The sequence below is a fragment of the Eleutherodactylus coqui genome, chromosome 10 (assembly GCF_035609145.1).
Source record: "Eleutherodactylus coqui strain aEleCoq1 chromosome 10, aEleCoq1.hap1, whole genome shotgun sequence".
NCBI classification, from domain to species: Eukaryota; Metazoa; Chordata; class Amphibia; order Anura; family Eleutherodactylidae; genus Eleutherodactylus; species Eleutherodactylus coqui.
The window spans coordinates 1,531,904-1,556,216 of NC_089846.1; the positions used below are offsets into that span (position 1 = coordinate 1,531,904).

Below are 24,313 nucleotides of genomic sequence, written 5' to 3' on the forward strand. Positions count from 1 at the left end.
GCACCATAACTCCCAGCATGCCCGCTGCCTTGGGGTTATATCCGACTCCGATTTCTCCTTTACCCCCTACATCCAATCTCTGGTCCAAACATGTCAGCTGCACCTCAAGAACATCGCAAGAATCCGCTCTTTTCTCACCGTGGACACGCTATAAACGCTCACTGTCGCCCTCATCCACTCGGCTCAATTATTGCAACTCGTTGCTGATCGGCCTCCCCTGCACCAGACTCTACCCTCTCCAATCCATCCTGAATGCGGCAGCCAGGCTCATCTTCCTGTCCAGCCGCTACTCGGACTCCTCTGCCCTGTGCCAGTCACTGCACTAGCTACTCATCAAATAGGCCCGTGAGAGAGACATGAAAGTGCTGGCCCTTTAATAAGTAATGTAGGGGAAATTATAGAGGCTGATGAGGAGGAAAAAATATTTTAAATAGTTTTTCTCCAGTTCATTCACAAAGGAAAATGAAATGTCAGATGAGATGCAGAGTGATAAAGTAAACTCTCAACTAAATGTCTCCAATCTAAAGGCCCATTTAGACAAGACGAATGTCACGCTAATGACGCCCGTCACTTGTCCCCACACATACTTGCTGCGGTGCTGCTGCACGGGAGCTAGCATTGCTGGTTTACAGCGGGGCGGCAGGAGGAGATTTCACTCTTTGCTCTCCTACCCCCCTCTCCATTGACTTAAAGGGGTTGTCCCAAAGCACTGCGGTTTTCTCCCATGGTGCACCGCGGGTCTTCTCCCATGGTGCACCATGGGCTCTGTGCGGTCCATTGCCGATTCCAGCCTCCTGATTGGCTGGAATTGGCACACCTGACGGGGCGGAGCTACGATGACGACGCGGTGACCAGCTCTCCGGCACGAGCGGCCCCATTCACCAGGCAGAAGACCGCACAGCGCAAGCGCGTCTAAAAAAGCAAGAAGACATCAGAATTAGACAGATCCATGGCGACGGGGACGCTAGCAACGGAGCAGGTAAGTGAATAACTTCTGTATGGCTCATATTTAATGCACGATGTATATTACAAAGTGCATTAATATGGCCATACAGAAGTGCTGAACCCCACTTGCTGCCGCGGGACAACCCCTTTAACATAGCGGCCGTTCAGTACTGACCGGATGCTATTTACACTCACTAATCAGCTCATCATCCATCGTTTATGCAGCATAAGATAATGAACGATGAGCTGAACAATGATCGCTCAGTGTAAGTAGCAGCCAGTACTGAATGGCCGCTGTGTTAAGTCAATGGAGAGGGGCGGAGGAGCGCGAGGAGAGAAATCTCCTGCAGCCCCCCAACCCCCCCACCCCCTTGCTGGCCGCTCTGAGCAAGCCAGCACTACTAGCTGCCCTGCAACAGCACAGGAGTGTTTGCGGGGACGAATGTTGGGCAACGTTTGCCCAACGTTTGTACCATCTAAATGGACCTTAACCCGGGAAGAAGTGTAGAGCTGTCTTAAAAAGATTAAAATTTTCAAATCTCCAGGTCCTGATGGCATTCATCCCCAGGCTCTAAGGGAACTGAGTAATGTGATACACAGACCCTTGTTTCTTATATTTAAGGACTCTATAGTGACAAGGTCTGGTCCACTGAATTGGTGCATAGCCAATGTGGTGCCGTTATTCAAAAAGTGACCCTGGTAACTACAGGCCGGTAAGTCTTAGTTCTGTTGTGGGTAACATGTTTGTAGGGTTTCTAAGAGATGCCATCAAGGAGAATGTCTGTATAACTCCATATCAGCATGGGTTTATGAGAGTTTACTGTTACTAGTGGGGGAACCACAGGGGGCAGTATTGGAGGAGACACAGTTACTAGTGGGGTACAACAAAGGGCATTATAGGAGGGGTTACCAGTGGAAAACCATAGTGGCCAGTATTGGAGGGGGTCACCATTATTAGTGGGGTACCACTTGGGGCAGGAGTGGAGGGGTTACTAATGGGGTACCATAGGCGGCAGTATTGGAGGGGTCACCATTACTAGTGGGGTACAACAGGGGTCAGTATATCACGGGTCAGTGCAGAGATCTCTCCCATCATCTATTATACCCAGGACTGTAACAAGGGGGCGCTCTAATAACTATGTATAGATATATCAGGGGTCAGTACAGAGATCTCTCCATCATCTATTATACCCAGGACTGTAACAAGGGGTGCTCTAATAACTATGTATAGATATATCAGGGGTCAGTACAGAGATCTCTCCATCATCTATTATACCCAGGACTGTAACAAGGGGCGCTCTAATAACTATGTATAATATATCAGGTGTCAGTACAGAGATCTCTCCCATCATCTATTATACTTAGGACTGTAACAAGGGGCGCTCTAATAACTATGTATAGATATATCAGGGGTCAGTGCAGAGATCTCTCCCATCATCTATTATACCCAGGACTGTAACAAGGGGGCGCTCTAATAACTATGTATAGATATATCAGGGGTCAGTACAGAGATCTCTCCCATCATCTATTATACCCAGGACTGTAACAAGGGGCGCTCTAATAACTATGTATAGATATATCAGGGGTCAGTACAGAGATCTCTCCCATCATCTATTATACCCAGGACTGTAACAAGGGGCGCTCTAATAACTATGTATAGATATATCAGGGGTCAGTACAGAGATCTCTCCTATCATCTATTATACTTAGGACTGTAACAAGGGGCGCTCTAATAACTATGTATAGATATATCAGGGGTCAGTACAGAGATCTCTCCTATCATCTATTATACCCAGGACTGTAACAAGGGGGCGCTCTAATAACTATGTATAGATATATAAGGATCAGGTGTGGGTGTGGTGCAGCTGTCTTCCCAGGTGTGGGTGCAGTCAGCTGTCTTCCCAGGTGTGGGTGCAGTCAGCTGTCTTCTCAGATGTGGGTGTGGTCAGCTGTCTTCCCATGTGTAGGTTTTTGTCAGCTGTCTTCCCAGGTGTGGGTTTGGTCAGCTGTCTTCCCATGTGTAGGTTTTTGTCAGCTGTCTTCCCAGGTGTGGGTGTGGTCAGCTGTCTTCCCATGTGTAGGTTTTTGTCACCTGTCCTCCCAGGTGTGGGTGCGGTCAGCTGTCTTTCCAGGTGTGGGTGCAGTCAGCTCTCTTCCCAGGTGTGAGTGTGCTCAGCTGTCTTCCCAGGTGTGGGTGTGGTCAGCTGTCTTCCTATGTGTGGGTGTGGTCAGCTGTCTTCCTATGTGTGGGTGTGGTCAGCTCTTTTTATAGGTGTGGGTGTGGTCAGCTGTCTTTCCAGATGTGGATATGCTCAGCTGTCTTCCCAGGTGTGGGTGTGATCAGCTGTCTTACCATGTGTAGGTTTTTGTCAGCTGTCTTCCCAGGTGTGGGTGCGGTTAGCTGTCCTCCCAGGTGTGGTCAGCTGTCTTCCCAGTTATAGGTGTGGTCAGCTGTCTTCCCAGGTGTGGGCATTGTCAGCTGTCTTCCCAGATGTGGGTGCGGTCAGCTGTCTTCCCAGGTGTGGGTGCAGTCAGCTGTCTTCCCAAGTGTGGGTGCAGTCAGCTATCTTCCCAGATGTGGGTGCTGTCAGCTGTCTTCCCAGGTGTGGGTGCAGTCAGCTGTCTTCCCAGGTGTGGGTGCAGTCAGCTGTCTTCCCAGGTGTGGGTGCAGTCAGCTGTATTCCCAGGTGTGGGTGCAGTCAGCTGTATTCCCAGGTGTGGGTGCAGTAAGCTGTCTTCCCAGGTGTGGGTGCAGTCAGCTGTCTTCCCAGGTGTGGGTGCAGTCAGCTGTCTTCCCAGGTGTGGGTGCAGTCAGCTGTCTTCCCAGGTGCGGGTGTGGTCTGCTGTCTTCCCAGGTGTGGGTGTGCTCAGCTGTCTTCCTATGTGTAGGTGTGGTCAGCTATTTTCATAGGTGTGGGTGTGGTCAGCTGTCTTTCCAGATGTGGATGTGGTCAGCTGTCTTCCCAGGTGTGGGTGTGGTCAGCTGTCTTTCCATGTGTAGGTTTTTGTTAGCTGTCTTCCCAGGTGTGGGTGTGGTTAGCTGTCCTCCCAGGTGTGGTCAGCTGTCTTTCCAGGTGTGGGTGTGATCAGCTGTCTTTCCAGGTGTAGGTGTGGTCAGCTGTCTTCCCAGGTGTGGTCAGCTGTCTTCCCAGGTGTGGTCATCTGTCTTCTCTGGTGTGGGTGTGGTTAGCTGTCCTCCCAGGTGTGGTCAGCTGTCTTTCCAGGTGTGGGTGTGATCAGCTGTCTTTCCAGGTGTAGGTGTGGTCAGCTGTCTTCCCAGGTGTGGTCAGCTGTCTTCCCAGGTGTGGTCATCTGTCTTCTCTGGTGTGGGTGCGGTCAGCTGTCTCCCCAGGTGTGGGTGTGGTCAGCTGTCTTTCCAGGTGTAGGTGTAGTCAGCTGTCTTTCCAGGTGTAGGTGTGGTCAGCTGTCTTCCCAGGTGTGGTCATCTGTCTTCTCTGGTGTGGGTATGGTCAGCTGTCTCCCCTGGTGTGGGTGTGGTCAGCTGTCTTCCCAGTTATAGGTGTGGTCAGCTGTCTTCCCAGGTGTGGGCATTGTCAGCTGTCTTCCCAGGTGTGGGCATTGTCAGCTGTCTTCCCAGGTGTGGGCGCGGTCAGCTGTCTTCCCAGGTGTGGGTGCGATCAGCTGTCTTCCCAGGTGTGGGTGCGGTCAGCTGTCTTCCCAGGTGTGAGTGCAGTCAGCTGTCTTCCCAGGTGTGAGTGCAGTCAGCTGTCTTCCCAGGTGTGGGCGCAGTCAGCTGTCTTCCCAGGTGTGGGCGCAGTCAGCTGTCTTCCCAGGTGTGGGCGCAGTCAGCTGTCTTTCCAGGTGTAGGTGTAGTCAGCTGTCTTTCCAGGTGTAGGTGTAGTCAGCTGTCTTTCCAGGTGTAGGTGTAGTCAGCTGTCTTTCCAGGTGTAGGTGTGGTCAGCTGTCTTTCCAGGTGTAGGTGTGGTCAGCTGTCTTCCCAGGTGTGGTTATCTGTCTTCTCTGGTGTGGGTATGGTCAGCTGTCTCCCCTGGTGTGGGTGTGGTCAGCTGTCTTCCCAGTTATAGGTGTGGTCAGCTGTCTTCCCAGGTGTGGGTGCGGTCAGCTGTCTTCCCAGGTGTGGGTGCGGTCAGCTGTCTTCCCAGGTGTGGGTGCGGTCAGCTGTCTTCCCAGATGTGGGTGCAGTCAGCTGTCTTCCCAGATGTGGGTGCAGTCAGCTATCTTCCCAGATGTGGGTGCAGTCAGCTGTCTTCCCAGGTGTGGGTGCGGTCAGCTGTCTTCCCAGGTGTGGGTGCGGTCAGCTGTCTTCCCAGGTGTGGGTGTGGTCAGCTGTCCTCCCAGGTGTGGGCGTGGTCAGCTGTCTTCCCCCGGTGTGGGTGTGGTTAGCTGTCTTGCCCGGTGTGGGTGTGGCCAGCTGTCTCTGTTCTTATTCCCTCTCTCTGTGTGGGGTCAGCTGTCTCTGTTCTCATTCTCTCTCTCTGTGTGGTGTGAGCAGGTTCTATGTATGTTGGCTGCAAGACTCCTGGTTAGTGTTGGGACTGGCGGTATTTCCTGGAGTCGTGACGTGGCCCGCTGACTTTCATATTTTGATCAAAATGACAACTAATATCTGGCATTTATAGCGTTAACATCTGCTACTAGTGTTTGTGTATGGGCTGCTGTATGGTGTGATTCTGGCTCTGTGTCTTCTTACCCTGTCCAGTTGCCCCTGTCGGTGGTGGCAGGTGTTTGTGTCTAAGCCCGGGTGCGTGGCTTCCTAGGAGCAGCAAGGGCACAGAGCCGAAGACCGCTGGGCCACCCTTTATTGGGTCGATGTCCCCACTCAGGTAGGTCAGCGTCACTTACCCTAGTAGACGATATGGAGAGGTGCTAATCTGTGGTAGTTCACCTGCTGGTCCCTATCCTTCTGGGTCACATTAGTGTGGGCCCGGTGCTCACTTTCCCACACGAACATAACAGAAGGTTTCTACAACACAGAATGGGCTTCTTTACTGTAAGAGCAGTGAGACTATAGAACTCTCTCCTAAGGCCTTGGTGATGCGATATAAGAGGTTCTGGACGCCTTTCTTGAGTGTTACAATATTGCATGTTATATCACTGATTACTCAGGAGGGTCGGGGATTCGGGGATTATTCCCATTACCACATTGGAGTCGGGAAGGAATTTTTTCCCTTAAATGGGGAAAATTGACTTCTACCTCATCGCAGGTTTTTTGCTTTCCTTTGGATCAACATTGAGGGGTAATAGGCTGAACTGGAGGGACGGGGGCTATTTTCCTCCTTTCACACAGTGTTACTATGATGGTTACACAGAGTCTTTGGATAGTTCTATCTTCTTTGGCCACCTTTCTTTTTACAGTTTAGATGCTTTTATTACTTTTTTCCCAGATTTCATCGGGCTCCCTATAATCTTCGGAGGTGACCCCTCATATTTTTGCTTTATGAATGTCCTTTTTGTCATACCTGCTGATAGAAGACAGCGGGGTAACGGAATAGCAACCTGTCACGGAGGCTCTGCTGGCTCCTCCAAAGGGGTGGCTAAAAACTTGACCTCGTTATTAGCAGGGGATGATCCCGTTTAGTAACTTGGTTACCTTAGCTCCTGTTTTGTCACCATGATGCCAGTGTTCCTGAACCAGCGGCAGATTGCCCAGCTTGTTTAAAGAGTAGTCCACACATAGCTTTACAACAAGAACCGGGAACGTTATGAAACTTCTCTTCTTCCAGATTACAAAGACACCAACTTGTCGGTAGCAGCTTTAACAGTGAGGGCCGATTTGTAGGCTTCCATCTCTCGCCTCTTGTGCTGTTCGGGTGTCCCAAGGCACACGTATCCACAGTCACAGTTATCTGATGGATCCCTCTACACTGGACCTACTCCAAAACATGTTCACACTTGTGGCCATCAGCAGGTCACTCACTGCTCTCGCATACATTGTGGTTTCTGCATAGGAACATGCGGTTCTTGCGCTCTCACACCAACGCATTGTCAGCATGTCCGGTGGTCATGATTCTCACACGGCTGAGCTCCAGCAGGAGCAGCAGCCCATCTCTCCTCCATCTCCATCACTCCACCTCCTCTCCCTTTCAGCTCCAACTCACAACTACTTCTCCTGACACCTGACCCCCAACTCACAGACAAATTGATACATTTTCCAGACATCACCAGACATTAACCCTTTCATGCCTGGAGGTGTTAACACTAACTCATACAACACTCATGGCGACACCAGACGTTCATAGAACATGCATTCTGAAGTGCCGGAGGGACCCCAAACTCCGGGCCGCTACACCTGCAGGAACAGATTGTTGTGCAGTACAATTAGCGGCTGCAGACCTGCTTTTGTCTTCGGGTGGTCATGTGACCTCAGTGGTCCCGTCGGCCTTCGCGCTCCCAGCTTGGGTTTATTTTTACAGTTTAAGCAAAATGTAAAGAATATGATGGTCATCGGGGTTCAGGCGAGCCGGCAATGACTGAGCTGCAGAAAGTGTTTCAGAAAGCACTATTAGAGAGGCCATAACAGATGCATCATGCACTGCCGCACTCCCAGCACTGTGATGGACCTCTGCTCATCCTGAGCTGCCTGATTCAAGAATAGAATGCTAGGCTGAAAGATCAGGTAAGCAGACTGTCGGTGGGATGCTGGATGACAACCCGTCTAGGCGACGATTAGTGGTTGGCACCCAGCGTGTGTAGGCTGCCACATCACAGGCCGCTCTCTTCAGTACCCTGGACAGCGGCACATTGCTTTATTCCTGGAGTTGTAAAACCTCAAGGGGCAGTCTATATACACCAGCAGCAGTCCATATACACCAGCCGAAGGTGCAATACAGGAGCAGCAGTCCATATACACCAGCAGAAGGTGCTATACAGGAGCAGCAGTCCATATACACCAGCCGAAGGGGCTATACAGGAGCAGCAGTCCATATACACCAGCTGAAGGTGCTATACAGGAGCAGCAGTCTATATACACCAGCAGAAGGTGCTATACAGGAGCAGCAGTCCATATACACCAGCAGAAGGTGCTATACAGGAGCAGCAGTCCATATACACCAGCAGAAGGTGCTATACAGGAGCAGCAGTCCATATACACCAGCAGAAGGTGCTATACAGGAGCAGCAGTCTATATACACCAGCAGAAGGTGCTATACAGGAGCAGCAGTCCATATACACCAGCCGAAGGTGCTATGCAGGAGCAGCAGTCCATGTACACCAGCCGAAGGTGCAATACAGGAGCAGCCGTCCATATACACCAGCAGAAGGTGCTATACAGGAGCAGCAGTCCATATACACCAGCCGAAGGTGCAATACAGGAGCAGCAGTCCATATACACCAGCAGAAGGTGCTATACAGGAGCAGCAGTCCATATACACCAGCAGAAGGTGCTATACAGGAGCAGCAGTCCATATACAGCAGCCGAAGGTGCTATACAGCAGCAGTCTATATACACCAGCAGAAGGTGCTATACACCAGCAGCAGTCCATATACACCAGCCGAAGGTGCTATACAGGAGCAGCAGTCCATATACACCAGCAGAAGGTGCTATACAGGAGCAGCAGTCCATATACACCAGCTGAAGGTGCTATTCAGGAGCAGCAGTCCATATACAGCAGCAGAAGGTGCTATACAGGAGCAGCAGTCCATATACACCAGCAGAAGGTGCTATACAGCAGCAGAAGTTCGTATACAGAAGCAGCAGCCCATATGGAGCAGCAGAAGACGCTATTCAGGAGCAGCAGTCCATATAATGCAGAAGAAGTCCATATACACCCACAGAAGTTGGTATATAGGAGTAATAGTCAATTTACACCAGCAGAAGTCGCTATACAGGAGGAGAAGTTGGTAAACAGGATGCAGTAGTCCATACGCAGAAGTCTGTATACAGCAGCAGAAATTGGTATACAGGAGTAGACGTTAGTGTACAGGAGCAGCAGTTGCTATAAAAAAGCAGAAGTCAGTATAAAAAACAGAAGTTGGTATACCAGAGCAGCAGTCAGTGTGCAGCAGCAAAAATCAGTATACGGAAGCAGCATTCGGTATACAGGAGCAGCAGTTCATATACAGAGGTTCCTAAAAACCGAACTTCCCAAATTCAGACATGGAGGTACCTAGATAACAGTTATCAGTAGGAAGAGGAGGGAAGATCTGAATGAGCTCCTCAACAAATGCCATCAGCAGAGATAGTTTGGCCTTTAAGTGGCAGCATATCAACAGAGTTAGTCGGCCTCTAGGTGGCAGCACTGTGATTGATATATCCTATTTTATAGGCATTATAGTGGTAAGTCCAGATGTAGTAGAGATACTCAACTGAGTTCTGAAAGACAGCTGTAGTGGCCCAGCACCCCATCCCGGTCCCTCCATAAAGGTCATACATGTTTGTACTATGTACATGCACTGTGCAAAGCCTGTCCTGTCATACCCAGTGTGTGTGTTGCACAGCTGCGGCACTTGAGAGGTTAACAGTAATAAAATCATTGCCTGCCTGTAGATGTATCAGTCTGTCTTGTCATGTGGTGTGACTGAGGGTATAAATGTGAGTGCTTGAGGGCTGGAAGAGGTCTTGTCTACCTGAGAGAGTGCTGACACAGAGCCACATAGAAGCACCTTCAGCTTCCATGTAGGTGGAGATGGAGGAAGAGGAGCGACATCCCATAGCGAGTGGAGTGTTCATGTGAGAGGAGTGAGCCCCATCATTAGAGAGAGACAGAGCCCTACCAAGGTTGCGAACAGGTACCCGTTCACACTGCAGGCTTTTCCTGTGCGGCCGTCCATAGTTAGGATCCCCGCACAGAGGTACTTTATTGTGACACCAGCGCGCCTGCCGTGCAGGGTGTTTATTGGCTAAGCCTTCTTTGTTTATTGTCTGTCAGAGAGTCTGCGGAGTGACCCCTGTCCCCCTTCCTCTGGAGTGCTCCCAGTCCAGGAGAGGGGCCGTACAGATTACGTGGACTGTAGGACCAGTCTCATCCTGTGTATCCTCCCTGCCTCTGAGCTCTAGCCTGCTAACATGTTACAGTACATTGTACCTGCATTAAATGTTGTAAGAAGTTTGTCATGCAAGTAAAAGTTATACCGGGCCCTAGCCATTCCTGGGGACCCGAGGTACTGTACACAAGACTCTGTTCATTTCTTTGCCGCGTAGCATTGTGGTGTGTGGGAACAGTGGCGTCACGAGTGATCAGTACTACTACTCCCCCCATCCCGTTTATTGGCATTCCCTTTCATAGGGGGGTGGAAGCTGGCCTGCGATCCTGCTCTGGCCTTGGCTACATGTCATCCCTCCGCGACCAGAGCCAGGTAAGTGCCGCTATGACAAGCCAGCACTTATCCCTCCCAGCTCTTCACATTAGTCAGGTACCCGGAGTCGACCCTCTGGGATGTTACACAACGACAGAATGGGGATGACAAAACATAAATACATGTTCACAGCAGAAATCTGCCGAGAGCGGTTGTCATTTCCTGTCCAACATTCAATTTCACAGTTCAAAAAAAGTACAGTACACAGCAGGGGGCGACAGTGAGCAATGGAGAAGGACTTCACAATGGATAGCAGTGAGAAGAATGATGGTTTACTATCGGTATATACATCACGAATGTCCCTGTTATCATCCATGCAGAAGTGCCGGAATGGAATTCACCACGCTATCAGGGAGCCAGGAGCAACTCACCCCCTACGCCGAACCCACCATCACCCACAGCAACGAGGAACAAGACTTTTTCTACAACCTAGGCAGCGACAGCAGCCCCTCTCAGTATGGCAGAGTTGTCTTGAACCGCGAGGTGACTGCTTATCGTCATTCTTCAGGTATGTGCTACTGGTTACACGTCATCACATCACACCCATTTACCACTACTCCTTCTTGCACATAGGGGGCAGTATTATAGTAGTTATAATCTTGTACATAGGGGGCAGTATTATAGTAGTTATATTCTTGTACATAGGGGGCAGTATTATAGTAGTTATATTCTTGTACATAGGGGGCAGTATTATAGTAGTTATATTCTTGTACATAGGGGGCAGTATTATAGTAGTTATATTCTTGTACATAGGAGGCAGTATTATAGTAGTTATATTCTTGTACATAGGGGGCAGTATTATAGCAGTTATATTCTTGTACATAGGGGGCCGTATTATGGTAGTTATATTCTTGTACATAGGGGGCAGTATTATAGTAGTTATATTCTTGTACATAGGGGGCAGTATTATACTAGTTATATTCTTGTACATAGGGGGCAGTATTATAGTAGTTATATTCTTGTACATAGGAGGCAGTATTATAGTAGTTATATTCTTGTACATAGGGGGCAGTATTATAGTAGTTATATTCTTGTACATAGGGGGCAGTATTATAGTAGTTATATTCTTGTACATAGGGGGCAGTATTATAGTATTTATATTCTTGTACATTGCGGGCAGTATTATAGTAGTTATATTCTTGTACATAGGGGCAGTATTATAGTAGTTATATTCTTGTACATAGGAGTAGTATTATAGTAGTTATATTCTTGTACATAGGGGGCAGTATTATAGTATTTATATTCTTGTACATTGCGGGCAGTATTATAGTAGTTATATTCTTGTACATAGGGGGCAGTATTATAGTAGTTATATACTTGTACATAGGAGCAGTATTATAGTAGTTATATTCTTGTACATAGGGGGCAGTATTATAGCAGTTATATTCTTGTACATAGGGGGCAGTATTATAGTAGTTATATTCTTGTACATAGGGGGGCAGTATTATAGTAGTTATATTCTTGTACATATGAGCAGTATTATAGTAGTTATATTCTTGTACATAGGGAGCAGTATTATAGTAGTTATATACTTGTACATAGGAGCAGTATTATAGTAGTTATATTCTTGTACATAGGGGGCAGTATTATAGCAGTTATATTCTTGTACACAGGGGGCAGTATTATAGTAGTTATATTCTTGTACATAGGGGGCAGTATTATAGTAGTTATATTCTTGTACATAGGGGGCAGTATTATAGTAGTTATATTCTTGTACATAGGGGGCAGTATTATAGTAGTTATATTCCTGTACATAGGGGGCAGTATTATAGTAGTTATATTCTTGTACACAGGGGGCAGTATTATAGTAGTTATATTGTTGTACATAGGGGCAGTATTATAGTAGTTATATTCTTGTACATAGGAGGCAGTATTATAGTAGTTATATTCTTGTACATAGTAGTATTATAGTAGTTATATTCTTGTACATAGAGAGCAGTATTAGAGTAGTTATGTTCTTGTACATAGGGGGCAGTATTATAGTAGTTATATTCCTGTACATAGGGGGCAGTATTATAGTAGTTATATTCTTGTACATAGGAGCAGTATTATAGTAGTTATATTCTTGTACATAGGGGGCAGTATTATAGTAGTTATATTCTTGTACATAGGGGGCAGTATTATAGTAGTTATATTCTTGTACATAGGGGGCAGTATTATAGTAGTTATATTCTTGTACATAGGGGGCAGTATTATAGTAGTTATATTCTTGTACATAGGGGGCAGTATTATAGTAGTTATATTCTGGTACATAGGGGGCAGTATTATAGTAGTTATATTCTTGTACATAGGGGGCAGTATTATAGTAGTTATATTCTTGTACATAGGGGGCAGTATTATAGTAGTTATATTCTTGTACATAGGAGGCAGTATTATAGTAGTTATATTCTTGTACATAGGGGGCAGTATTATAGTAGTTATATTCTTGTACATAGGGGGCAGTATTATAGTAGTTATATTCTTGTACATAGGAGGCAGTATTATAGTAGTTATATTCTTGTACATAGGGGGCAGTATTATACTAGTTATATTCTTGTACATAGGGGGCAGTATTATACTAGTTATATTCTTGTACATAGGGGGCAGTATTATACTAGTTATATTCTTGTACATAGGGGGCAGTATTATAGTAGTTATATTCTTGTACATAGGGAGCAGTATTATAGTAGTTATATTCTTGTACATAGGAGCAGTATTATAGTAGTTATATTCTTGTACATAGAGAGCAGTATTAGAGTAGTTATGTTCTTGTACATAGGGGGCAGTATTATAGTAGTTATATTCCTGTACATAGGGGGCAGTATTATAGTAGTTATATTCCTGTACATAGGGGGCAGTATTATAGTAGTTATATTCTTGTACATAGGGGGCAGTATTATAGTAGTTATATTCTTGTACATAGGGGGCAGTATTATAGTAGTTATATTCTGGTACATAGGGGGCAGTATTATAGTAGTTATAATCTTGTACATAGGGGGCAGTATTATAGTAGTTATATTCTTGTACATAGGGGGCAGTATTATAGTAGTTATATTCTTGTATATAGTGGGCAGTATTATAGTAGTTATATACTTGTACATAGGAGCAGTATTATAGTAGTTATATTCTTGTACATAGGGGGCAGTATTATAGTAGTTATATTCTTGTACACAGGGGGCAGTATTATAGTAGTTATATTCTTGTACATAGGGGGCAGTATTATAGTAGTTATATTCTTGTACATAGTAGTATTATAGTAGTTATATTCTTGTACATAGGAGGCTGTATTATAGTAGTTATATTCTTGTACATAGGAGCAGTATTATAGTAGTTATATTCTTGTACATAGGGGGCAGTATTATAGTAGTTATATTCTTGTACATAGGGGGCAGTATTATAGTAGTTATATTCTGGTACATAGGGGGCAGTATTATAGTAGTTATATTCTTGTACATAGGGGGCAGTATTATAGTAGTTATATTCTTGTACATAGGGGGCAGTATTATAGTAGTTATATTCTTGTACATAGGAGGCAGTATTATAGTAGTTATATTCCTGTACATAGGGGGCAGTATTATAGTAGTTATATTCTTGTACATATGAGCAGTATTATAGTAGTTATATTCTTGTACATAGGGGGCAGTATTATAGTAGTTATATTCTTGTACATAGGGGGCAGTATTATAGTAGTTATATTCTTGTACATAGGGGGCAGTATTATAGTAGTTATATTCTGGTACATAGGGGGCAGTATTATAGTAGTTATATTCTTGTACATAGGGGGCAGTATTATAGTAGTTATATTCTTGTACATAGGGGGCAGTATTATAGTAGTTATATTCTTGTACATAGGGGGCAGTATTATAGTAGCTATATTCTTGTACATAGGGGGCAGTATTATACTAGTTATATTCTTGTACATAGGGGGCAGTATTATAGTAGTTATATTCTTGTACATAGGGGGCAGTATTATAGTAGTTATATTCTTGTACATAGGGAGCAGTATTATAGTAGTTATATTCTTGTACATAGGAGCAGTATTATAGTAGTTATATTCTTGTACATAGAGAGCAGTATTAGAGTAGTTATGTTCTTGTACATAGGGGGCAGTATTATAGTAGTTATATTCCTGTACATAGGGGGCAGTATTATAGTAGTTATATTCTTGTACATAGGGGGCAGTATTATAGTAGTTATATTCTGGTACATAGGGGGCAGTATTATAGTAGTTATATTCTTGTACATAGGGGGCAGTATTATAGTAGTTATATTCTTGTACATAGAGAGCAGTATTATAGTAGTTATATTCTTGTACATAGGGGGCAGTATTATAGTAGTTATATTCTGGTACATAGGGGGCAGTATTATAGTAGTTATATTCTTGTACATAGGGGGCAGTATTATAGTAGTTATATTCTTGTACATAGGGGGCAGTATTATAGTAGTTATATTCTTGTACATAGGGGGCAGTATTATAGTAGTTATATTCTTGTACATAGGAGGCAGTATTATAGTAGTTATATTCTTGTACATAGGGGGCAGTATTATACTAGTTATATTCTTGTACATAGGGGGCAGTATTATAGTAGTTATATTCTTGTACATAGGGGGCAGTATTATAGTAGTTATATTCTTGTACATAGGAGGCAGTATTATAGTAGTTATATTCTTGTACATAGGGGGCAGTATTATAGTAGTTATATTCTTGTACATAGGGGGCAGTATTATAGTAGTTATATTCTTGTACATAGGAGGCAGTATTATAGTAGTTATATTCTTGTACATAGGGGGCAGTATTATACTAGTTATATTCTTGTACATAGGGGGCAGTATTATACTAGTTATATTCTTGTACATAGGGGGCAGTATTATACTAGTTATATTCTTGTACATAGGGGGCAGTATTATAGTAGTTATATTCTTGTACATAGGGAGCAGTATTATAGTAGTTATATTCTTGTACATAGGAGCAGTATTATAGTAGTTATATTCTTGTACATAGAGAGCAGTATTAGAGTAGTTATGTTCTTGTACATAGGGGGCAGTATTATAGTAGTTATATTCCTGTACATAGGGGGCAGTATTATAGTAGTTATATTCTTGTACATAGGGGGCAGTATTATAGTAGTTATATTCTTGTACATAGGGGGCAGTATTATAGTAGTTATATTCTGGTACATAGGGGGCAGTATTATAGTAGTTATAATCTTGTACATAGGGGGCAGTATTATAGTAGTTATATTCTTGTACATAGGGGGCAGTATTATAGTAGTTATATTCTTGTACATAGGGGGCAGTATTATAGTAGTTATATTCTTGTACATAGTAGTATTATAGTAGTTATATTCTTGTACATAGGAGGCTGTATTATAGTAGTTATATTCTTGTACATAGGAGCAGTATTATAGTAGTTATATTCTTGTACATAGGGGGCAGTATTATAGTAGTTATATTCTTGTACATAGGGGGCAGTATTATAGTAGTTATATTCTGGTACATAGGGGGCAGTATTATAGTAGTTATATTCTTGTACATAGGGGGCAGTATTATAGTAGTTATATTCTTGTACATAGGGGGCAGTATTATAGTAGTTATATTCTTGTACATAGGAGGCAGTATTATAGTAGTTATATTCCTGTACATAGGGGGCAGTATTATAGTAGTTATATTCTTGTACATAGGAGCAGTATTATAGTAGTTATATTCTTGTACATAGGGGGCAGTATTATAGTAGTTATATTCTTGTACATAGGGGGCAGTATTATAGTAGTTATATTCTTGTACATAGGGGGCAGTATTATAGTAGTTATATTCTGGTACATAGGGGGCAGTATTATAGTAGTTATATTCTTGTACATAGGGGGCAGTATTATAGTAGTTATATTCTTGTACATAGGGGGCAGTATTATAGTAGTTATATTCTTGTACATAGGAGGCAGTATTATAGTAGCTATATTCTTGTACATAGGGGGCAGTATTATACTAGTTATATTCTTGTACATAGGGGGCAGTATTATAGTAGTTATATTCTTGTACATAGGGGGCAGTATTATAGTAGTTATATTCTTGTACATAGGAGGCAGTATTATAGTAGCTATATTCTTGTACATAGGGGGCAGTATTATACTAGTTATATTCTTGTACATAGGGGGCAGTATTATAGTAGCTATATTCTTGTACATAGGGGGCAGTATTATACTAGTTATATTCTTGTACATAGGAGGCAGTATTAGAGTAGTTATGTTCTTGTACATAGGGGGCAGTATTATAGTAGTTATATTCCTGTACATAGGGGGCAGTATTATAGTAGTTATATTCTTGTACATAGGGGGCAGTATTGTAGTAGTTATATTCTGGTACATAGGGGGCAGTATTATAGTAGTTATATTCTTGTACATAGGGGGCAGTATTATAGTAGTTATATTCTTGTACATAGAGAGCAGTATTATAGTAGTTATATTCTTGTACATAGGGGGCAGTATTATAGTAGTTATATTCTGGTACATAGGGGGCAGTATTATAGTAGTTATATTCTTGTACATAGGGGGCAGTATTATAGTAGTTATATTCTTGTACATAGGGGGCAGTATTATAGTAGTTATATTCTTGTACATAGGGGGCAGTATTATAGTAGTTATATTCTTGTACATAGGAGGCAGTATTATAGTAGTTATATTCTTGTACATAGGGGGCAGTATTATACTAGTTATATTCTTGTACATAGGGGGCAGTATTATAGTAGTTATATTCTTGTACATAGGGGGCAGTATTATAGTAGTTATATTCTTGTACATAGGGAGCAGTATTATAGTAGTTATATTCTTGTACATAGGAGCAGTATTATAGTAGTTATATTCTTGTACATAGGAGCAGTATTATAGTAGTTATATTCTTGTACATAGGGGGCAGTATTATAGTAGTTATATTCTTGTACATAGGGGGCAGTATTATAGTAGTTATATTCTTGTACATAGGGGGCAGTATTATAGTAGTTATATTCTTGTACATAGGGGGCAGTATTATAGTAGTTATATTCTTGTACATAGGGGACAGTATTATAGTAGTTATATTCTTGTACATAGGGGGCAGTATTATAGTAGTTATATTCTTGTACATAGGGGGCAGTATTATAGTAGTTATATTCTTGTACATAGGGGGCAGTATTATAGTAGTTATATTCTTGTACATAGGGGACAGTATTATAGTAGTTATATTCTTGTACATAGGGGGCAGTATTATAGTAGTTATATTCTTGTACATAGGGGGCAGTATTATAGTAGTTATATTCTTGTACATAGTGGGCAGTATTATAGTAGTTATATTCTTGTACATAGGAGCAGTATTATAGTAGTTATATTCTTGTACATAGGAGCAGTATTATAGTAGTTATATTCTTGTACATAGGGGGCAGTATTATAGTAGTTATATTCTTGTACATAGAGAGCAGTATTAGAGTAGTTGTGTTCTTGTACATAGGGGGCAGTATTATAGTAGTTATATTCCTGTACATAGGGGGCAGTATTATAGTAGTTATATTCTTGTACATAGGAGGCAGTATTATAGTAGTTATATTCTTGTACATAGGGGGCAGTATTATACTAGTTATATTCTTGTACATAGGGGGCAGTATTATACTAGTTATATTCTTGTACATAGGGGGCAGTATTATAGTAGTTATATTCTTGTACATAGGGGGCAGTATTACAGTAGTTATATTCTTTTACATAGGGGCAGTATTATAGTAGTTGTATTCTTGTACATAGGAGGCAGTATTATAGTAGTTATAATCTTGTACATAGGGGGCAGTATTATAGCAGTTATATTCTTGTACATAGGGGGCAGTATTATAGTAGTTATATTCTTGTACATAGGGGGCAGTATTACAGTAGTTATATTCTTGTACATAGGGGAGCAGTATTATAGTAGTTATATTCTTGTACATAGGGGGCAGTATTATAGTAGTTATATTCTTGTACATAGGGGGCAGTATTATAGTAGTTATATTCTTGTACATAGGGGGCAGTATTACAGTAGTTATATTCTTTTACATAGGGGCAGTATTATAGTAGTTGTATTCTTGTACATAGGGGGCAGTATTATAGTAGTTATATTCTTGTACATAGGGGGCAGTATTATAGTAGATATATTCTTGTACATAGGGGGCAGTATTATAGTAGCTATATTCTTGTACATAGGAGCAGTATTATAGCAGTTATATTCTTGTACATAGGGAGCAGTATTATAGTAGTTATATTCTTGTACATAGGAGCAGTATTATAGTAGATATATTCTTGTACATAGGGGGCAGTATTATAGTAGCTATATTCTTGTACATAGCAGCAGTATTATAGTAGTTATATTCTTGTACATACGGGGCAGTATTATAGTAGTTATATTCTTGTACATAGGGAGCAGTATTATTGTAGTTATATTCTTGTACATAGGAGGCAGTATTATAGTAGTTATATTCTTGTACATAGGAGCAGTATTATAGTAGTTATATTCTTGTACATAGGGGCAGTATTATAGTATTTATATTCTTGTACATAGGGGGCAGTATTATAGTAGTTATATTCTTGTACATAGGGAGGCAGTATTATAGTAGCTATATTCTTGTACATAGGAGCAGTATTATAGTAGATATATTCTTGTACATAGGGGGCAGTATTATAGTGGCTATATTCTTGTACATAGGAGGCAGTATTATAGTAGTTATATTCTTGTACATAGGGGGCAGTATTATAGTAGTTATATTCTTGTACATAGGAGCAGTATTATAGTAGTTATATTCTTATACATAGGGGGCAGTATTATAGTAATATTATTGTACATAGGGAGCAGTATTATAGTAGTTATATTCTTGTACATTGGAGGCAGTATTATAGTAGTTATATTCTTGTACATAGGGGCAGTATTATAGTAGTTATATTCTTGTACATAGGAGCAGTATTATAGTAGTTATATTCTTATACATAGGGGGCAGTATTATAGTAATATTATTGTACATAGGGAGCAGTATTATAGTAGTTATATTCTTGTACATTGGAGGCAGTATTATAGTAGTTATATTCTTGTACATAGGGGGCAGTATTATAGTAGTTATATTCTTGTACATAGGGGGCAGTATTATAGTAGTTATATTCTTGTACATAGGGGGCAGTATTATAGTAGTTATATTCTTATATATAGGGGGTAGTATTATAGTAGTTATATTCTTGTACATAGGGGGCAGTATTATAGTAGCTATATTCTTGTACATAGGAGCAGTATTATAGTAGTTATATTCTTGTACATAGGGGGCAGTATTATAGTAGTTATATTCTTATATATAGGGGGTAGTATTATAGTAGTTATATTCTTGTACATAGGTGGCAGTATTATAGTAGTTTTATTCTTGTATATAGGGTGCAGTATTATAGTAGTTATATTCTTGTACATAGGGGGCAGTATTATAGTAGTTATATTATTGTACATAGGGGGCAGTATTATAGTAGTTATATTCTTGTACATAGGGGACAGTATTATAGTAGTTATATTATTGTACATAGGGGGCAGTATTATAGTAGTTATATTCTTGTACATAGGGGGCAGTATTATAGTAGTTATATTCTTGTACATAGGCAGCAGTATTATAGTAGTTATATTTTTGTACATAGGGGGGCAGTATTATAGTAGTTATATTCTTGTACATAGGGGGCAGTATTATAGTAGTTATATTCTTGTACATAGGGAGCAGTATTATAGTAGTTATATTCTTGTACATAGGGGGCAGTATTATAGTAGTTATATTCTTGTACATAGGGGCAGTATTATAGTAGTTATATTCTTGTACATAGGGGCAGTATTATAGTAGTTATATTCTTGTACATAGGGGCAGTATTATAGTAGTTATATTCTTGTACATAGGGGGCAGTATTATAGTAGATATATTCTTGTACATAGGGGCAGTATTATAGTAGTTATATTCCTGTACATAGGGGGCAGTATTATAGTAGTTATATTCTTGTACATAGGGGGCAGTATTATAGTAGTTATATTCTTGTTCATAGGGACAGTATTATAGTAGCTATATTCTTGTACATAGGAGCAGTATTATAGTAGTTATATTCTTGTATATAGGGGGCAGTATTATAGTAGTTATATTCTTGTACATAGGAGCAGTATGATAGTAGTTATATTCTAGTACATAGGGGCAGTATTATAGTAGTTATATTCTTGTACATAGGGGGCAGTATTATAGTAGTTATATTCGTGTACATAGGGAGCAGTATTATAGTAGTTATATTCTTGTACATAGGGGGCAGTATTATAGTAGTTATATTCTTGTACATAGGAGCAGTATTATAGTAGTTATATTCTTGTACATAGGGGGCAGTATTATAGTAGTTATATTCTTGTATATAGGGGGCAATATTATAGTAGTAATATTCTTGTACATAGGGGGCAGTATTATAGTAGTTATATTCTTGTACATAGGGGGCAGTATTATAGTAGTTATATTCTTGTACATAGGGGGCAGTATTATAGTAGTTATATTCTTGTACATAGGGGGCAGTATTATAGTAGTTATATTCGTGTACATAGGAGGCAGTATTATAGTAGTTATATTCTTGTACATAGGGGGCAGTATTATAGTAGTTATATTCTTACACATAGGGGGCAGTATTATAGTAGTTATATTCTTGTACATAGGGGGCAGTATTATAGTAGTTATTTTCTTGTACATAGGAGGCAGTACTATAGTAGTTATATTCTTGTACATAGGGGGCAGTATTATAGTAGTTATATTCTTGTATATAGGGGGCAATATTATAGTAGTTATATTCTTGTACATAGGGAGCAGTATTATAGTAGTTATATTCTTGTACATAGGGGGCAGTATTATAGTAGTTATATTCGTGTACATAGGGGGCAGTATTATAGTAGTTATATTCTTGCACATAGGTGCAGTATTAGTTATATTCTTGTACATAGGGAGCAGTATTATAGTAGTTATATTCTTGTACATAGGGGGCGGTATTATAGTAGTTATATTCTTGTACATAGGGAGCAGTATTATAGTAGTTATATTCTTGTACATAGGAGGCAGTATTATAGTAGTTATATTCTTGTACATAGGGGGCAGTATTATAGTAGTTATATTCTTGTACATAGGAGCAGTATTATAGTAGTTATATTCTTGTACATAGGGGGCAGTATTATAGTAGTTATATTCTTGTACATAGGGGCAGTATTATAGTAGTTATATTCTTGTACATAGGGGGCAGTATTTTAGTAGTTATATTCTTGTATATAGGAGCAGTATTATAGTAGTTATATTCTTGTACATAGGGGGCAGTATTATAGTAGTTATATTCTTGTACATAGGGGGCAGTATTATAGTAGTTATATTCTTGTACATAGAGGGCAGTATTATAGTAATTATATTCTTGTACATAGGGGGGCAGTATTATAGTAATTATATTCTTGTACATAGGGGGGCAGTATTATAGTAATTATATTCTTGTACATAGGGGGCAGTATTATAGTAATTATATTCTTGTACATAGGGGGGCAGTATTATAGTAATTATATTCTTGTACATAGAGGGCAGTATTATAGTAATTATATTCTTGTACATAGGGGGGCAGTATTATAGTAGTTATATTCTTGTATATAGGAGCAGTATTATAGTAGTTATATTCTTGTACATAGGGGGCAGTATTATAGTAGTTATATTCTTGTACATAGAGGGCAGTATTATAGTAATTATATTCTTGTAGATAGGGGGCAGTATTATAGTAGTTATATTCTTGTACATAGGGGGCAGTATTATAGTAGTTATATTCTTGTACATAGGGGGCAGTATTATAGTAGTTATATTCTTGCACATAGGTGCAGTATTATAGTAGTTATATTCTTGTACATAGGGAGCAGTATTATAGTAGTTATATTCTGGTACATAGGGGGCAGTATTATAGTAGTTATATTTTTGTACATAGGAGGCAGTATTATAGTAGTTATATTCTTGTACATAGGAGGCAGTATTATAGTAGTTATATTCTTGTACATAGGGGGCAGTATTATAGTAGTTATATTCTTGTACATAGGAGCAGTATTATACTAGTTATATTCTTGTACATAGGAGGCAGTATTATAGTAGTTATATTCTTGTACATAGGAGGCAGTATTATAGTAGTTATATTCTTGTACATAGGGGGCAGTATTATAGTAGTTATATTCTTGTACATAGGGGGCAGTATTATAGTAGTTATATTCTTGTACATAGGAGCAGTATTATAGTAGTTATATTCTTGTATATAGGGGGCAATATTATAGTAGTTATATTCTTGTACATAGGGGGCAGTATTATAGTAGTTATTTTCTTGTACATAGGAGGCAGTATTATAGTAGTTATACTCTTGTATATAGGAGGCAGTACTATAGTAGTTATATTCTTGTACATAGGGGCAGTATTATAGTAGTTATATTCTTGTACATAGGAGCAGTATTATAGTAGTTATATTCTTGTACATAGGAGGCAGTATTATAGTAGTTATATTCTTGTACATAGGAGGCAGTATTATAGTAGTTATATACTTATACATAGGGGCAGTATTATAGTAGTTATATTCTTGTACATAGGGGGCAGTATTATAGTAGTTATATTCTTGTACATAGGAGGCAGTATTATAGTAGTTATATTCTTGTACATAGGGAGCAGTATTATAGTAGTTATATTCTTGTACATAGGGGGCAGTATTATAGTAGTTATACTCGTGTACATAGGGAGCAGTATTATAGTAGTTATATTCTTGTACATAGGGGGCAGTATTATAGTAGTTATATTCTTGTACATAGGAGCAGTATTATAGTAGTTATATTCTTGTACATAGGGGGCAGTATTATAGTAGTTATATTCTTGTATATAGGGGGCAATATTATAGTAGTTATATTCTTGTACATAGGGGGCAGTATTATAGTAGTTATTTTCTTGTACATAGGAGGCAGTATTATAGTAGTTATATTCTTGTACATAGTAGTATTATAGTAGTTATATTCTTGTACATGGGGGGCAGTATTATAGTAGTTATATTCTTGTATATAGGGGGCAATATTATAGTAGTTATATTCTTGTACATAGGGAGCAGTATTATAGTAGTTATATTTTTGTACATAGGGGGGCAGTATTATAGTAGTTATATTCTTGTACATAGGGGGCAGTATTATAGTAGTTATATTCTTGTACATAGGGGGCAGTATTATAGTAGTTATATTCTTGTACATAAGGGCAGTATTATAGTAGTTATATTCTTGTACATAGGGGGCAGTATTATAGTAGTTATATTCTTGTACATAGTAGTATTATAGTAGTTATATTCTTGTACATAGGGGGCAGTATTATAGTAGTTATATTCTTGTATATAGGGGGCAATATTATAGTAGTTATATTCTTGTACATAGGGAGCAGTATTATAGTAGTTATATTTTTGTACATAGGGGGGCAGTATTATAGTAGTTATATTCTTGTACATAGGGGGCAGTATTATAGTAGTTATATTCTTGTACATAAGGGCAGTATTATAGTAGTTATATTCTTGTACATAGGAGGCAGTATTATAGTAGTTATATTCTTGTACATAGGGGGCAGTATTATAGTAGTTATATTCTTGTACATAGGGGGCAGTATTATAGTGCTTATATTCTTGTACATAGGGAGCAGTATTATAGTAATTATATTCTTGTACATAGGGAGCAGTATTATAGTAGTTATATTCTTGTACATAGGGGCAGTATTATAGCAGTTATATCCTTGTACATAGCTGGCAGTATTGTAGTAGTTATATTCTTGTACATAGGGGGCGGTATTATAGTAGTTATATTCTTGTACATAGGAGGCAGTATTATAGTAGTTATATTCTTGTACATAGGGGGCGGTATTATAGTAGTTATATTCTTGTACATAGGGGGCAGTATTATAGTAGTTATATTCTTGTACATAGGGGGCAGCATTATAGTAGTTATATTCTTGTACATAGGGGGCAGTATTATAGCAGTTATATTCTTGTACATTGGGGGCAGTAATATAGTAGTTATATTCTTGTGCATAGGGGGCAGTATTATAGTAGTTATA

At 40.4% G+C, this 24,313-nt stretch overlaps 1 protein-coding gene across 1 annotated transcript in view; it reads left to right on the forward strand.

The window, feature by feature from the left end:
• The window catches only part of GATA1 (GATA binding protein 1), a 66,630-nt gene that overhangs the window by 22,210 nt on the left and 20,107 nt on the right, over positions 1-24,313 (forward strand). Inside the window, exon 2 of the mRNA XM_066579954.1 lies at positions 10,542-10,729. Coding sequence (XP_066436051.1) covers positions 10,552-10,729 — 178 coding nt within the window. The 5' untranslated portion in view covers positions 10,542-10,551. The remainder of the gene's footprint in view (positions 1-10,541; positions 10,730-24,313) is intronic.